Below are 18,996 nucleotides of genomic sequence, written 5' to 3'. Positions count from 1 at the left end.
GGCCCGCCGCCTGGGCTTTGTGTGCAGGCCAACTCATCATTCGCCCAGTCACGGGCGAGTCGGTCAACGAACTGCCTTCGGGAATTCGTCCATTAGGAAGGAGAAAGTTGGCAACCCTACTGAAGGCGTAGGTTTAAATGTCGATAGTGGAAGCTGGCACATGGGCAATTCTACCACTTGAGTGACCAACTTCCAAAGAAGATGGCAGAAGAGAAGAAGGGTCTCGACCCGAAACATCGCCCATTCCTTCTCTCCAGAGATGCTGTCTGTCCCGCTGAGTTACTCCAGCTTTTTGTGTCTTTTAAAAAAATTCTGGCAAATTGCCACACTGGCAGCTTAAGCAACAGCATTTGACTCCAAAGAATGGTACCGACCTGAAAAGTTACCTATCCATGTCCCCCAGAGATGCTTGTGACCCACTTAGTTACTCCAGTACATCGTAGTTCATGCAAGAATTCAGCATCTGCAGTTCCTTGTGCCTGCATTTTATGATTGATTGAATTGACTGAAAGATACATTATGGAAACAGGCCCTTCAGTCCACAGGTTAATTTACAGAGGCCAATTAACCTGCAAACCTGCACGTCTTTGGGATGTGGAAGGAAACGAGAGAACCCGGAGGAAACCCATGAAGTCACAGGGAAAACGTGCAAACTCCACACAGGCAGCTCCAGAGATCAGGATAGAACCAGAGTCTCTGGTGCTATGAGGAGATTATCTCTCATCTTTAAAAGTATATGCTTTGCATTTCTATCGACTAAAGTGTATCTTTAAAAGTATATACTCTACGTTGAAATTTCCAATCTCAATGCAAGGTGGAAATTAAAGCTAACGAGTACACTTCATCAATGAGTGATTTAATGTAACAAAGCCTGGGAATTTTATCCAGCCAGTGAATGCCAGGAATAATAATTAAAACCATTTTGAGGATTTGCACAACTGTGAGCAAGTCTTCAAAGATACCAGTCTTCAAAGATACCAACTCTGTGCGTACATTCTATGCTGTGTAATTCATTCATTTTCCCCCTGCCATGGAGTTGACTCAATAGCCTTTGGAATGTAATAAGGAGTTATATAAGTAAGCTTGACAATTATGTTTCACTGCTGCAGAGGAATGCTGTGTTTATTGACATAAACACACTAATATTCATTAGTTCATAAGTGAGAGGAGCAGAATTAGGCTATTTGGTGCCATTCAGTCATGGCCGATCTATATCTCCCTCCTAACCCCATTCCCAAGGCCTTCTCTCCATAACCCCCGACACCCGTGGTAATCAAGAATCTATATTTTTCTGCCTTAAAAATATCCATCGACTTGGCCTCCTCGGCCTTCTGTGGCAATGAATTCCATAGATTCACCACTCTCTGACTGAAGAAATTCTTCCTCGTCTCCTTCCTAAAGGAATGTCCTTTAATTCTGAGGCTATGACCTCTGGTCCCAGAGTATTCCTCAATTTGAGGAACAAACGTCACCTTTCAACCAGTAACATTCCTGCCACCCATGCACAGCATTGTCAGATTACCATTCTGCTGTTCTATTTACACTTGTTCTACAGAAACATTTTGTTCCTATATTTGTCACATTATCACCTTTTGCTTGCACTGTTAGCCCATCTGCTAACATTCACATACAAACAAGTTAATTGGGACTTTGCACTCAATGCTGGATTAAGTGGTTCAAGGAACAGCACTTCTTACATCTATCAATTGGGAACTATTGCACTGGTGTAGCGTCAGGCAAAGACTAGTTATTATCTTTGGCCATGGAGTTTATTAACCTTTTCCCCCAGGGATAAATAAAGCAATTACAGGCCTGTGAGTCTAACATCAGTGGTTGGGAAGTTCATGAAAAAGTAATTCTGTGGAAGAGGATTGATTCACACTTGGAAATACACGGGTTATTGCAAGATTCTGTTTGGCCAATTTGATTGAATTTTTTGAAGCAATAACTAAATGTATTGACGTGGGCAATGCGGTTGATGTAGACTGCATGGACTTCAAGAAGGCCTTTGATAAGGTCCCACTTGGAAACTAGTCAAAAGGTCGGAGCCCATGAGAGCCAGGGCAAAATTTGATCCAAAATTAGTATTGGAGACAATAGGTGCAGGAGTAGGCCATTCGGACCGAGCCAGCAACGCCATTCAATATGATCATGACTGATCATCCACAATCGGTACCCCGTTCCTGCCTTCTCACCATATCCCCTGACCCAGCTATCTTTAGATGCTCTATCTAACTCTCTCTTGAAAGTATCCAGAGACTTGGCCTCCACTGCCTTCTGAGGCAGAGAATTTCACAGATTCACAACTCTCTGGGTGAAAAAGTTTCCCTCATCTCCATTCAAAATGGCCTACCCCTTATTCTTAAACTGTGGCCTCTGGTTCTGGACTCCCCCAACATGTTTCCTGCCTCTAGCGTGTCCAATCCCTTAATAATCTTATATGTTTTAATAAGATTTCCTCTCATCCTTCTAAATTCCAGAGTATACCAGCCCAGCTGCCCCATTCTATCAACATACGACAGTCCCGCCATCCCGGGAATTAACCTTGTGAACCTATGCTGCACTCCCTCAATAGCAAGAATGTCCTTCCTCAAATTTGGAGACCAAAACTAAACAAACACAATACTCCAGGTGTGGTCTCACTAGGGCCCTGTACAACTCCAGAAGGACTTTGTTGCTCCTGTATTCAACAGTGGTGATGGAGTTATTTTTAATATTATCAGAAGCCTTTGACCTGCGGTAAACCACAGGGTCTGGAGCTGGGACACAGTTTATTATTAATGATTTGATATGAATACATGAGAATGGATTTGCAAGTTTGATGTTTTCAAAATTGGTGGCAATAGTGTGCCAAAAATGACCAGGAAATTATAGTGCTGGGTACAAGATCTTGAGAGCAATAGATCAGGTAAATGCACAGTCCTTTGCCCAGAGTAGAAGGATTGAGAACCAGAGGACATAGGTTTAAGATGAGAGGGGCAAGATTTATTTTGAACTGGAGTGGGCAACTTTTTCACTAGAGGGCTGTGGATATATGGAACGAGCTGCCAGATGAGGTAGTTGAGGAAGATACTATAACACCATTTAAAAAAGACGTATAGATACATGGTTAGGAAGGGTTTGGAGGGCTATGGCCAATGCAGGCAAATGGGACAGGCTTAGATGAGCACCTTGGTGGGCATGGAAGAGTTGGTTCAATAAGCCTTTTCCTAAATTGTATGACTGTAAAATATCCTTTAAAAAATGACCACGGGGAAACGTTCTGGTCCACACTCGCCTTGAATTATCAATTGTCCTCAATCTTCACAAATAAATTTCAATCATTCCAGGGAAAATAATGAAAGGGAAATCTCTCTATGGTACTGAACTTCTAGATTCATTTAAGCAAAGTATATGTTCATTGACTGATAAAAGTCAGAGACTCCAAAAGTATCATAAAACCTTTGAGTAACATGGAAATAGATAAATGAAAACTGATTGTTTTTACATGACTTTACTCCATTGGTAACATCGTCATGTGATAGGAGCAGTATTAGGCCATTCAGCCCATCAAGTCTACTCCGCCATTTAATTATGGCTGATCTATCTCAATTCTCCTTGCCTTCTCCCATAAACCCTGACACCCATACTAATCAAGAATCTATCCATCTCTGCCTTAAATATATCCATACATACCTTGGACAAATCTTTACTTTACATCAAACGGAACCTCTGCTTTATTATGTATGCAAAGGAATGTTCGAGTTGTCTGAAGGTATAACAAGTGCCAGTTTTAATTGCCAATTGCAACAAATTAATTTGTTATGGTGACAGTTGCTGCTTTATTTTTAACAATTGTGGTGAAAACAATAGCAAAGACAATTTTAACTGTAGGAACATTAAGTGTAATATTTTATGTAATAGACTGAATGCTAAAAAGTTAATATGATGTGGAAATTATTACATCTGAAATCATTTGAATTTAGACTATAGACTTTAGAGATACAACGCGGAAACAGGCACTTCGGCTTAATGTTCTCTTTGGCCATAGCATGGAATAGGTACTCAAGTAGTTTAATTTAGAGATACAGCATGAAAACAGACCCTTTGACCCACTGAGTTCACGCCAACCAGCGATCCCCGTACGCTAACACTATCCTACACGCTAGGGACACTTTATAATATTATCAAACCTACAAACCTGTACGTCTTTGGAGTGTAGAAGGAGCACCCAGTGAAAACCCACGCAGTCATGGGGAGAATATACAAACTGTGTACACATAGCACCCGTAGTCAGGATCGAACCCGGGTCTCGGGTTTCATAGCAAAAGGATTTGAGTATAGGAGCAGGGAGGTTCTACTGCAGTTGTACAGGGTCTTGGTGAGACCACACCAGGAGTATTGCGTACAGTTTTGGTCTCCTAATCTGAGGAAGGACATTCTTGCCATAGAGGGAGTACAGAGAAGGTTCACCAGACTGATTCCTGGGATGTCAAGACTTTCATATGAAGAAAGACTGGATAGACTCGGCTTGTACTCGCTAGAATTTAGAAGATTGAAGGGGGATCTTATAGAAACTTACAAAATTCTTAAGGGGTTGGACAGGCTAGATGCAGGAAGATTGTTCCCAATGTTGGGGAAGTCCAGAACAAGGGGTCACAGTTTAAGGATAAGGGGGGAGATCTTTTAGGATCGAGATGAGGAAAACATTTTTCACACAGAGAGTGGTGAATCTTTGGAATTCTCTGCCACAGAAGGTAGTTGAGGCCAGTTCATTGGCTATATTTAAGAGTGAGTTAGATGTGGCCCTTGTGGCTAAGGGGATCAGGGGGTATGGAGAGAAGGCAGGTACAGGATACTGAGTTGAATGATCAGCCATGATCATATTGAATGGCGGTGCAGGCTCGAAGGGCCGAATGACCTACTCCTGCACCTATTTTCTATGTTTTCTATGTCTCTGCCGCTGTAAGGTCGCAACTCTATCACTGTGGCACCATGCCACCAATTGTTGCAAGATAATTTATTCGATAACTATCACAGCATCCAAACTGTTGGAACCCGATCTTTAAGCTGCAAATTTCACTGACTTTCTGATACGGAAGATTGAACAATCATTTTGGTAGCACACACGGAGCAGGAACGTCAATGATATCTGCGCCTGTATATAGAACTGTAACATAGCTTACTTATCATTTCAGATAAGAAATATTATAATACCTCGCAATTACCTAGTAAGTATTACAATCACTTAACTTCTAACACCATGATATCAGTTAAGGAGTTGCCTCGGAAACAAATAACCTTTATCAGAATTAATTGGCCAAACAGATTAGCACCGCTGGTTTGTGAAATAAACCGCAGATCTCAATTGCCATCACCGAACATTTAAAAAAAAAGTTTATATTATCAATTTTTTAAGTATTTCTGAATTCCACGTAATAGTTATGCAACTCATATTTCACTTGTGCAGCTTACAACCTAGCGGTTATGAATATTGACCTCTCCAAATTCAAGTAACCCTTGCTTTCCCTCTCTCTCCATCCTTCCCCCATCCTAGTTCACTGACAAGGTTCACTGTCCTCCTGATTACATTTTACTGATTGTCACCTTCCCCGCAGTTAACATTGATCCATTCTACATTTTCTTTGAGCTTTGTCCCCTTTGATCTCTCGTTTTCACACCTTACCCTTCCATATCTCTGTGTCCCTCGCCCCTGACTCTCAGTCTAAAGAAGGGTCTCCACCCAAAACGTCACCCATTCCTTCTCTCCAGAGGGTGCCTGTCCCGCTGAGTTACTCCAGCTTTTTGTGTCTATCTTCGGTGTAAACTAGCTTCTGCAGTTCCATCGTATACAAAATATTATTATCAATAACATTAATATATATATATTTTTTTTTTCACGCATTTTTTTGAAGAAGCATTTCGACACATGGATAAGATAGTTTTGGAGGGATATGGGCCAAATGCAGGCCAGTAGGACTAGTATAGATGGGGGCATGTTGGTCAGCATGGGCGTTGGGCCGAAAAACCTGTTTCCAAGCTGTATTGCTCTATAATTTAAAAATTGTGGTCATATTCAGATTACAATTTTATTTTGCTGGCAAAACTGAGATTACTGCTTAAATATTTAATTTGGCGACATGGTATTATTTGGGTTAAGGTAGACAACAAGTGCTGGAGTAACTCAGCGGGTTAGACAGCATCTCTGGGGGAAAAAGGTGGGTGACGTTTCGGGTCGTCCCCGCTCTTCAGACTGAAGAAGGGTCCCGACCCAAAACGTCGCCCTGTCCTTTTCCTCCAGAGATGCTGCCTGACCCGCTGAGTGACTCCAGTACTTTGTATCTATTGTCGGTGTGTACCAGCATCTGCAGTTCCTTTCTACATATTATTAAGGTTAAATTGGAAAGGGCCAGCGGTATGGGCATCACGATGGCAAATAACTCTTAGCAGTTTGACCCAGTGCAGCATATATGCACATAAAATTAATCGTGTAAACTTGTTCATATGATTTCATGGCTTCAGTATACCTGCAAGCACAACTTGTAACAAAATAAAATACTAAAGAAAATGCTGGAAACACTCAGCATCATCAGAACAAAATACACAGTTATGGGCCTGTCCGACTTACACGACTTTTTCGACGACCGTGTTAATATTGGCTAAATTAAAGACACCATAAAATGGAGAATTCCTGCACTTGTCAGAATTGCTTTACCCTTGTCAGCTGAACTTTACAGGCTTTAATTGACGCCAGCCAGTCGAGGCTTAGACTGATATGCAGGATGGTAAGGGGTCCAGGTGTTCGCCATGTTTTTATTAAATTGATAACATGTATAGTGGTTTTGCAAACTAACCTTAAATGCATCATTTCTATTGGGTTGCTTCAAAAGCATTATAAATAGTATAAATAATGTTGGAATACGGTCATCCTGTTAATTGATGATTGGTCGAACTGTTGGGCATTGGAGAAATTGTTTCAGGGCACATGTTTCAATGTTTGTTTTTGTTCGCTTCCTTCGAGAGCTTTCCTTCTTATACAATGTATGAGCTGTTGTATTATTGGGTTTGGGGAATGCCTGTTATGATCGAGATCTGTGATTTGGTAATTAAGAGACCACCCCCGTGTGGTTCGGCCCCTCGAGGTCCCGGGACATATCATAGTCCACTACCACGAGGCTCAGCGTCGATTTTCTCGGAGATCACTTGGGACTGCGTGAACTTCTGGAGTGTCTCTGTCTGAGCGAGGCCTAGGGGGCTTGAACAGACAGACATGAGGATCAAACCCGCAGTGGGATAGATACAGTGGTTGATCTGTAACGTGCTTTTGGTAAAATAAAATGGAGTTGTTTCAAGTGCTTGATTCAGTGTTTTTACTGAAACCAGACTGGGGGGAAGCTTAGGAACGAGCAATTATCAATTGCCGGCGCCCATCATAGGTCGTCGCAGGACGCAGAAAATTTTCAACATGTTGAAAATCCAGCAGCGACCAGAACAAGGTGCAACTCTTTGGGCGACTACTCACGACCATACAGGCTTCACCCCGCGACATGTTGCCTGTATGGTCGTGTGTAGCCTCCTCAGTCGCCCAAAGAGTCGTAGCGTATTTCCGATCACCGCTGAATTTTCAACCTTGAAAATTTTCGGCGACCTGCAACGACCTATGACGGGTGCCGGCAGTCTCCGAAAAAGTCGCATAAGTGGGACAGGCCTATTATGATTTCAGTTCAGAGACCTTTTAGAGTTTAGTTTTAGTGTTTAGAGATACAGCACAGAAACAGGACCCTCCGCCCACTGAGTCAGCGCCGACCAGCGATCACCCCTTACACTAACACTGTCCTACACACACTAGGGACAATTTGCAATTTTTTCGAAGCCAATTAACCTACAAACCTGTACGTCTTTGGAATGTGGGAGGAAACCCGAGCAACCGGAGAAAACCCCACGCAGGTCAAACGTACAAACTCCATACAGACAGCACCCGTAGTCAGGATCGAACCCAGGTCTCTGGGACTGTAATGTAGCAACTCCACTGCTGCGCCGCCCGAGTACCGGATTTTCAGTTTTTATCTTGCATTTCCAGCATGTGCAGCTTTTTAATTTGCAACTACTTCCATTATGCAGGATTCAGATGAGTATTTTGAAGAGAAAGTGTAAAAAAATTAAAGCTGGCAGGGTGTTGAATCGGTGTTGTAGAGTCAGAGTCATTGTCGTACAATGTGGAAACAAGCCCTATAACCCAACTTGCCCACACTGACCAACATGTCCCTTCTACACTAGTCCCACCAGTGGAATTCATTGCCACAAACAGCCGTAGAGGCCAAGGCATTCGGTATGTTTAAAGCAGAGATTGACAGGTTCTTAATTTGTAATGGCCTCAAAGATTATGGGGTGAAGGCAGGAGAATGGGGTTGATAGGGAAAGATAGCTCAGCCACGATTGAATGGTGGAGTGGACTTGATGGGCTGAATGGCCTATGACATTACAACGTACAATATTTATTCCAAGTCATTTGAACCTCAGTGAGCCTCAAACAAAACTCCGTTTCCGCAACCATACAAACAAAACAATTTCTCCAAGACACACAAACAATTCAATTCACACAAATATCCATCACAGTGAATCTCCTCCTCACTGTGATGGAAGGCAAAGTCTTTTCTCTCCCCTGCACCATTTCTCTCCTGATGTCGAAGGCCCAGGCGGGCGATGGTAAGTCCCGCGGCCATTAAAGCCGCGCCCGGCGATGTACGGCCCCGTTCCGACCCCGCTCGGGTCGTTCCAACCCCGCGACACGGGCTGGAGAAGTTGCGTTGCGGGAGCTCCAAAAAGCAGTCACCCACCCGGGACCCGCGAGCTCCCGATATCACGGTCCACCGGAGCTGCAGCTGGAGCCTCCGAGCTCTGGAGTCGGGCCGCAGCAGCGAGCCACCACCGTTAAAAATAGTATTAAAAAACCACGAACAACTACATTTAACTAGACAATAAAAAATTAAAAAAGACAGACGGGCTGTAGGGGCCGCTGCAACGCGAGTCGCGCCACTACATAGGGACTTATGACCTTATGACAGTAATGCATGGCAAATTGCTTGGGGTATTGACAGACGGTGAAACATAAGGGACCATTGGGCAAATCAAGCTCCAACTCTGAATGAAGTTTTTTTTAGTTGAGATGCAGCACGGAAATCATTTTTATCTCTTTCCTCGACAGAGATGCGTCTTTTTCATCGTATCTCCGTCCACACTGCGGTTTTAACATCGTGGAGCTGGCGGTCCCTTTGTTTGGGATTGACTGAGGGAGCTCCAACTGCAGGAGCTTCAACCGCCCCAATCATGGGGGCTTTGATCGCCGACTGCGGGAGCTTCGATCGCCCCGACTGCAGAAGTTTTGACTGCCCCGACTGCGGGAGAAAAGGACGAAAGAAGGTACTTTTTGCCTTCCATCACAGTGGGAATGTGAGGTCGCCAAAAAAACAAGATGGATGTGCTGCCTGCACTGGTGGGGACTCGGAGGGACTGTCGTGAGTGCAGTGATCTCGGTGTTTTGTGGGGACATGGCTCCATGAGGACATCCCGGAGTTTAGTGCGAGCGTGGACAGCTTTCGGACTGTTCGGGCGGACAGGGACTGCAGAGAGAGTGACAGCGGTCAGTACAACTCTGGTCACATCACGGTGAAGGAGCGTGTGTGTGTGTGGCCCGGGCATTGAACTGATGGCGGTGGGTCTCCGCTTATGCTGTGTGCTCTGGGGACTTTCACACGCTGCTGTGGTGGCTGTTTCAGTCTATGTTTAATTTTTATGTGATTATGTATCTTGTTGCTTTATTGTACCACTGTTGGTGAATCAAATTCCTTGTATGTTTACATACTTGGCTAATAAATTAATTACAATTAAGGAGGCACAGTGCCATTGCAGTAGAGTTGCTGCCTTACAGCACCAGAGAGAACCAAGTCTGATCCATGACTACAGGTGCTGTCTGTATGGAGTTTGTACATTTTCCCTGTGAACGCAAGGGTTTTCTCCGAGTGTTCCAGTTTCCTTCCACACTCCAAAAGGCGTACAGGTTTGTAGCTTCTGTAAATTGTCCCTAGTGTGTAAGATAGAGCTAGTGTGCTGGGAGCATTGGTTGGCGCAGACTCTGTGGGCTGCAGGGCCCGATTCCATGCCATATCTCTGAACAAAACTAAACTAAATCCATATTTTAGAGATTGGTTCACTTCCCTGGATCAAAAGAAAAATGTCAACAGACACGTCTGCTCATCATCTCAGTTTTTTTGTGCTGTGATCTCTAGTTATCTTCTGTGTTCTGAGTACCTGTAGACAAGGGAGGAGTTAGACTTGAAACTGTCCCAAAGGCCGATGTACATCGCAATACAGGACAGCAATGCAAGCTGAAGGGTCTCGACCCAAAACATCGCCAATTCCTTCTCTCCATAGATGCTGCCTCACCCGCTGAGTTACTCCGGCACTTTTTGTCTACCTTCGATTTAACCAACATCTGCAGTTCTTTCTTAAACAATGCAAGCTGATTGTTGACTTCAGACGAGGAAGGCCAAGGATCCACAAACCTGTCTTCATCGGCAATCATCCATAGATGGTGGAGTGTGTCAACAATTTCACATTCCTGGTCATGTGTTGCTCTCAATATCTGTCCTGGGCCCAGCACATTAATGAAAGTCCATCAACGCATCTACTTCCTTAGAAGATTGAGGAGATAAGGTATGTTGACGAATACTCTCCTGAACTTCTACAGGTGTACAGTGGAGAGAATATTGACTGGTTGCATCGCGGCCTGGTTCAGCAACCCAAACGCCCAGGAATGAAGGATATTACATAAATTGGTAAACGCTGCCCAGATCATCATAGGTACTGAACTCCTCACCATTGAAGGAATCTACAGGAGGTGCTGCCTCAAAAAGGCAGCCAGCATCATCAAGGACCCACACAACCCTGGCCACGCTCTCATTTCACTCGTGCCACCGGGAAAGGTGGTATAGGAGCCTGAAAACTGTAACGCCCAGGTCCAGGAATATCTTCTTAAGGGCCTGTCCCACTTGGCAACTTTTTCGGAGACTGCCGGTGTTATTTCAGTGTCACCAAAAGATTTTGAACATTTCAATACCCAGCGGCGACAAAGTAAATGTTGCGACACTTGAGAAAACACCGCGCGTCATATGTCATCACGTCACGCCACGCCGCAAATTTTTCGGTGACCTGATCCGTCAGTCAATTATGCCGGCAGTCGCCGAAAAAAGTTGCCAAGTGGGACAGGCCCTTTAGGTTCCTTTGAGGGTGAGCCCATGATTGCCCCTCAGTCCCAACCTTCCCACTCCATGATGTTGCAGTGGCTCCTGATTTACAACTACCCCAGTGAGCACCCGATCATTAGCCTTGATCACTCTGTCAAGATTAGAATTTCTCCAATAGAAAATATGAGGTAAATAGCTACATCTCTTTGGGGCATTTCAGATGATTTAATTACTGACACACACTTGCACTCCTTCAGTCGGACTTCAGCACCTAGTTTAGTTTAGTTTATGGTCATGTGTACCGAGGTACAGTGAAAAGCTCTTGTTGCGTGCTAACCAGCCAGCGGAAAGATAATACACGATTACAATCGAGCCATTCGCAATGTACGGATACATAATGAAGGGAATAACAAGAATAACGTTTCGCACAAGATAAAGTCCAGTAAAATCCGATCAAAGATAGTCCGAGGGTCTCCAATGAGGTAGATGGTTGTTCAGGATGGTTCAGTTGCCTGATAACAGCTGGGAAGAAACTTGATAGAGCTACAGAAAACAACAACAAAATACAGAGGCCATAAGCAATCCAATGTTGCATGGAGGAAGGGCAAATTTGGTCCATTGTGTGTTTGAGAAGGCATTTAAAACAGGTGGCACGGTGGCACAGCGGTAGAGTAAGTGCCTAATAGTGCCAGAGACCCAGGTTCGATCCTGACTACTGATGCTGTCTGTACAGTTTGTACATTCTCCCCGTGACCTGCATGGGGTTTATGCGGGAGCTGCAGTTTCCTCCTACACTCCAAAGACGTACAGGTTTGTAAATTAATTGACTTGGTACTAAATGTAAATTGTCCCCAGTATGTGTAGGAGAGTGTTAATGTGCGGGGATCACTGGTCTGTATGGACTCAGTGGGCTGAAAGGCCTGTTTCCGTGCTGTATCTCTAAACTAAACTACACTAAAGGTGAACCCTACATTGCCCTGTGAGAACTGGAGCAACAATCCCGCTACTCCAAGCAAAACGTTCGACGTCATACAACCAGCTCCTCTTGTTCCCCACCTGGTATTAACAGCAACATCATCGTAACACAACTAGCCTATATCAACAAGGCTCCTCCCCAAATTAGTAATGACTGTGACTGCTCAGAAAGAAAAGGGAATCTGTTAAAATGATTTGCCCATTTAAAGAAGTCACCTTCGATTGACCAACTAATTAGCAAAGATGTACACCTTAGTAAGCCATTATCATAATACAGTCAGATCATTGCTTGATAATAGTTAAATAATACAAGCGAATTGTCAGAAGTTGTTCGGAAGTGAAAACACTTGGGCATCATTGGAGCGTCATTTACGCGACATCATTTACGCGTCACGACATAACGACGTGCATGTGATGCGCCCATGGTGTGCATTACGCGCGTATGGTGCGTGGTGACGTCGACAGTGACTCGCGGTCGCGTGCAGCGCCCCAGGATTTTGGGATTCACAAAATCTTCGTGCACCATCTGTGTGACACGCAAATGATGCCCAAGTGGAACAGGCCTTTTATGAGATAAACTTGTTCAGCAAACTAAAAAAAAGGACATCATTCTTCATTTGAAATCAACTGATTTAAAAAAGTGTTCATCTTTCAGTAATATGTTCTTACAGATTACACAGCACCTTTGTAATTTTATCACACTAACTCTGCCATACACTCTCCTGATATTTAAAAGAAAAGTATTTAAGAAATTCATCCGTATACATGACCTATCTTATTGTAAATGGATTGGTCAGAGGGGGCAACAGCTCATTCCTGGAATTTTCCACCTCCCTAGAGTAGTCAGTGACGATTTTTTAAACCCTGATAGTATATTTTCCCTTGCAACCTTTTGTACATGCACTCAAAAACAGCTCATTTTTATTCTATTTACTTTCGTACAATACAAGCAAATTGATCACAGCTCTTTTCAAATAAAACTTTAAACATGTCCCACTCATGAAAAGCATTGTATTAGCAATTCATATTCAAATAGTGCCAGCAATATCGGTTCAAAAAGAATAGCATAGTTGTTCAAGCAGCTTGGAATACAAATATAGTGTTGATTTATTTGCAAGAACTCGATTCAAGAGAAATGAACAGAGAATCCAGTAAAATATAATTTAGAACATAGAGATGCTTCTTCCCCCCGACTAGTTTCACTGTCCACCTGATTAAATATTACTGATTGTATGCCTCAGCTAACAATGAATCATTCAACATTTTCCTTAAACATCGTCCCCTTTGATCTATCGTTTTCACACCTTACCCTTCCATATCTCTATGTCTCCTCTTCCCTGACTCTCAGTCTGAAGAAGGGTCTCGACCTGACACGTCCCTCATTCCTTCTCTCCAGAGATGCCGCCTGTCCCGCTGAGTTACTCCAGCATTTGGTGGCGTGCTTCTCCATCTACTAGTTTCCCGTGGTCCTTTCACTCAAATTGTGCAAATTACATCTCATTTTCAGAATTAAATGTAGACTTTCCAATAATGGAACCAGCCAAGATTTTACAGATGACACATTATATAATTCAAAGTAACTGTAAATCAAATTCATCTTGCTGTCATTCTCAAAGACAGTTAACTATTTAACACTGCAGACGCATTGTAGAAAGGCTGTATGTATGCTTATGACAGAAGGGAAAAGCCCATCAAAAGCTATATTAATTAGAGACCAAAATATAATTATCCTGACACTAAATTCTTTTTATGAGCTTCAGTAAGTTCAAAATCGCTAAAAGACTTGATGGGCAAAGCAGATAAATAGCAGATCTATTATTCTGACACTGTGAATTAACCATTTCAGAGTCGTTCCAATTTTGTTGCTCGACTATTAAACACTACAAAAGGAAATTAAATAATGCTGGAAACCAAGTCACTCAGTAACAGTTAAACCTTTTGCATTTAAATACAGATTCGCAATGGGAAAGTTCAACGCTGTTCCAAAATCAAGGCGCTGTAGTAATTAGGAAGGTATGTACAATACCCCCCTGTAAGGGAGATACTAATACAGCTCCTGCAGTTGCTAGAAGGTTGTTAGAAGACATCAACTCATTGGCGGAAATAGGATTATACGTGACCACTGGCAGAGTTGAAAGCCTCGCGTGTTTTAGATAGTCATGAAAGTTTCTGTGAAACTTAAAACTCGTGCAGCTAGCAAGAAATTGTCATAAAGTGCTCCACAAAATTATAACAACTTTTCAAATCAACGCCACTGTTTGCAAGTCGAATTTAGGCTGTTACTGCTTTCAGAAACAGCAAATCTTTAATTTTATAATGCTATTATCCAGAGGAACTGCAAGCACGCTTCTGAGCATTGTGATGAAATATCCATAAAACATTTTTGTTTTTTAAATATGGATGTAATTTTCCTGAATGCACATATGGTGTATCTAGATGAGGCAGAATATCACTCTGCCTTCATTGCCAGTGTGCAAGTTTCTTCAGAAGGTCTGATTTGTACAATAGGACAGGTCTGAGAGGAAAGAGAAAGATAAAAGGTTCAGCCGTACCTTGAGGACTTCCATCGGCACCTGAGTGTTTGTGGACAGATTGTTGGGGACGTTCACGTTGATGGCCTGTGTCTGGCTGACTGGTACTCGCTGCTGAATGAACTGTGCTGCCTGCTGATGTTGCTGCAGCTCCCGTCTCTCCTGCTCCTGCATTTGCTCACGCATGAGTTGCTGCCGTAGCAGTATCCGTGACGTCATGTTGGAGGAGGTTAATGGGGGCTTAGATGATCCTTGCTGCTCTGATGAATTGCTGCAACCGATAAATGGAGAAAACAGGCTTCTGTTAGAAGATAACGACAGATGAGCACAGAAATATGCTTGTCAACTGGAGGATGCGTCTCACTGAATGTGCTAGGAACTCACACTTATTGAACATAACCCAAAGCCTGAAATCTGCAGTTTAACAACACGCACTGATTTAAGCTGATTTCCTCCCCCAACCTAACATCCCAGTACGTGACAAATGACTGGAGTCGCAAATCAGATTTACATTAGAATCAGAGAGTAGTAACAAGGAACTGCAGATGCTGGTTAATACACAAAAGGACACAAAGTGCTGGAGTTACTCAGCAGGTCAGGCAGCATCTCTGGTGAATATGGATAGATGACATCTCAGGTCAAGACCCTTCTTCAGACTCTGAACAAGACTCTTCTGAAGACTCTTCTCAGAGTCTGAAGAAGGGTCTCGACTTGAAACGTCGCCCATTCATGTTCTCCCGAGATGCTGCCTGACCTGCTGAGTTACTCCAGCACTTCGTGTCCTTTTTTTTTTAAACATTAGAATTAGTCATCTTAGAATTAGTTGTCACTCTTGTTAAGAAAACCAAAGAGAATTCATTGCTACGACTCTTTAAAATATTATTTAACCATTTAAACAATCCTAGCCAAAGCAATTTAGTCCATTCCCCCATTTCATCCCCGTGAATAAATGTTAACAAATGAAATATTTGTTGAGTTATGGCAAAAGTGCAAGTGAGGTGGGTCTAACATGGCAACGTTGATGAAGAGCTAGCAGGGGCACAATGGGCCAAACGGTCTCCATCTGTAACTTTCTGTGACGTCAAAATGTCACAAACTATTCCAAAGTAGCAGCTGATATGTTAACATCGTAAACTATTAATATAATTAATTAATTGATTAATCAATCGAACAACTCAGCCTGAAAGCATGCCAACCGCCGATTCACACTGTTTATATTTATGATTCACTATGATTTATTTAATTTATTTTTTATTTTATTTATGATTCACTATGTTGGACCAATTTTCTCATCCATTCCCCACATACTAGGGTCAATTCACCCAACCTACAAACACACACACCTTTGAGGTGTGGGAGGAAACCAGCGCACCCATGGGAAACCAGGAAGAAAACGTGCAAACTCCACACAGGCAGCTCCTGAGGTCGGGATCAAACCCGGGTCTCTGGCGCTGTGAGGCAGCTGCCCCACCAGCTGCACCATTGCACCGCCCCACTGTTACAATATTAAATATAGTAATTGATTAATCTAATAAAAGGAAAAAGGTCTGTACTGAGTAGTTGGACAGTGAATCGGAATAGAATGTTAGAGCAGTCATGATCTTCTTTACGGTGAAGCTTAATCAAGGAAGCATTGACCCATGCATGATCCTTATTTGATTGCACCTTGATCTCATCATTAACGAAACTGGCAGATACAAAGTGCACAAGTGCATGAAAGAATAAGACGTACATGTTTTTAGGTTAATTGGTTTGGTATAAATGTAAAATTGTAAAAGAGTAACATTGCCCCTAGTATATGTAGGTTTGTGTTAATGTGCGGGGATCGCTGATCGGTACAGACTCAGTGGGCTGAAGGGCCTGTTTCCGAGCTGTATCTCAAAACTAAACTAAACTAAACTAAAATATGAATAGAAAAATATCCTAAGTGGCTGAGATGGCACTTTGCAAATACCTGGTACACTACATGGGCTGAATAATCTTTCCTGTGCTGTAACTAAATTTTAAGCTCTCCTATTGTTTCAATGGTGATCCTGAGTCTGACCCATTGGAAGTCTAAAAACCAGAAAGTTATGAAAATACCACAAACTATCGCGTGTGTTTAAATATGTCTGAAGACTGGTCTCGACATTAAATGTCACCTATTCCCAAAGATGCTGTCTGACCCTTCGAGTTAATCCAACATTTTGTGTCTGTCGATGTGTGTTTAAACTCAAAATTGTGTACAGAACATTTAAATGTTCATAACCAAGTTTATTAAGATATACCTCCGAGTTATAAATGTTAAGAGTTGCAATTAATTCAATGCAAACTGAAAAATGACAGCCAATGCACCAGCTAAAACAGGTTTAATAATGCGTTTTGGAACAATTATCATTTTTGAAGTTTAGTTCATTGTCACGTGTACCAAGTTACAGTAAAAAGCATTTGTTGCGTTCTAACCAGTCAGCGGAAAGACAATACATGATTACAATCGAGCCATCCATAGTGTACAGATACATGATAAAGGGCATAGGGTTTAGTGCAAGATAAAGTCCGATTAAAGATAGTCTGAGGGTCTGAGGTAGATAGTAGCTCATGACTGCTGTTGATAGTTGTTGATAGAGTGGTTCAGTTGCCTGATAACAGCTGGGAAGAAACTGCCCCTTAATCTGGACTTTTTATAATAAAATAAAATATTCTGACAGGCAGACACAGACAGACACAGACAGACACAGACAGACAGACAGACAGACAGACAGACAGACACAGACAGACACAGACAGACAGACAGACAGACACAGACAGACACAGACAGACAGACACAGACAGACACAGACACACACACACACTGAATGGAGATGCTTGGCACTCAATCTGTTAAATAAACAATTTAGCAGAACACTAGTACATCAAACAGCCACACTAACTTCAGTCAATTATGTGCTACTGTGTGGTTTTGATACCACTGACGTAGAACAGATGTTAAGGCCTTGCCAAAGCTGGACAAGCCTGGTTGTTGGTCTGTGCAGACTTACCTGACATAAATCTGGCATTATATACAAGGCTCAAGTCACAATCTAATCTGGCAAACGTCCACCACATCTGGAAGCATAAATACTTTGCTCATTTTAGACCTTAATAATCAACATCCTAAAAACAAAACCATTAAAATTGAAAGAATGAGAGGAGACCACAGATCTCCAGAGGGATTGCTCAGCAGCAAAAAGGTTGGTAGGTTGACCAAGTGTTGACAAGGGATAAAGTCATAAGCAATAGGAGCAGAACTTTAGGCCATTCGGCCCATCAAGTCTACTCTGCCATTCAATCACGGCTGATCTATTTCTCCCTCCTAACCACATTCTCCTCCCTTCGCCCCATAACCCCTGACACCCGTACTAACTAATAATCTATCTATCTCTGCTTTAAAAAATATCCATCGACTTGGCCTCCACCGCCTTCTGTGGCAAATGATTCATGCGACAATGGGAAAGAAAGTTAGGGAAGACATTGGAGACCTTCCAAAACTGACCCTCAAGAAATGTTATTTAAAGAAACTGCAGGTGTAGCATGTCATATTCCACTTGCGTAACTCACAACCCAACTGCTTGAACATTGAATTCTCCAATTTTAGGGAACAAACCCACAAAAAGCCCCCATCCGTCTCAGGACCGAGCCTACCTGTGTGAACACTCCAAGTAAGATGGAAATCATTAAAGTCATGCTCGCCCCCAAAAATGAATCTGATAGTTATAGCATGTGTTACCGTAACAATTCACACGCTGAATATTCCAATCAATGATCATGATTGAAAGTTGCCAGTTCTGGATGGAATTTGTTCCAAAACTGACACGATCAAGAGGACGAGCGTAGACGGGTAGCAGCTTGCTTTATTGCTGTGGAACCTGGGAAGGCTCTATAGCAAACTCCATTATTTAGTCCGATGAAGGGTCTCGAACCAAATCGCCTCCTATCCACATCCTCCAGAGAAGCTGCCCGATCCACTGAGTTACTCCAGCACTTTATGATGAAGGCTCCAAAGTAAACATAACAAAACTTAGGACACAAAGTGCTGGAGTAACTCAGCGGGTCCAGCAGCAGCTATGGAGAACATGGACAGGTGATGTTTCGGGGCGAGACCCTTCTTCAAACTTAACTCCGCAACTCTTCAACCCTTTTGCCTCACACCTCCTGTTTTAATCTCTGCCCTTTGTTCCAACCATCTGTTTATCAAAAATCCCCCTTGGCTGTGTTCGCCTGTTGCCTGCCACGTTTTGTCCTGCCTTTCC

At 42.9% G+C, this 18,996-nt stretch overlaps 1 protein-coding gene across 5 annotated transcripts in view; it reads right to left on the bottom strand.

Moving 5' to 3' along the window:
- The window catches only part of LOC129704516 (microphthalmia-associated transcription factor-like), a 206,428-nt gene that overhangs the window by 83,933 nt on the left and 103,499 nt on the right, over positions 1–18,996 (bottom strand). For all 5 annotated transcript variants that reach the window (XM_055647661.1, XM_055647659.1, XM_055647663.1 and 2 more), the window contains one exon: positions 14,750–14,999. In XM_055647661.1, the coding sequence (XP_055503636.1) occupies positions 14,750–14,999 (250 nt within the window). The remainder of the gene's footprint in view (positions 1–14,749; positions 15,000–18,996) is intronic.

Source organism: Leucoraja erinacea, chromosome 16, assembly GCF_028641065.1.
Source record: "Leucoraja erinacea ecotype New England chromosome 16, Leri_hhj_1, whole genome shotgun sequence".
Taxonomy (NCBI): domain Eukaryota; kingdom Metazoa; phylum Chordata; class Chondrichthyes; order Rajiformes; family Rajidae; genus Leucoraja; species Leucoraja erinaceus.
Note: the sequence above shows the minus strand (reverse complement) of the source record. Positions and strands in the feature narration are given on the sequence as shown.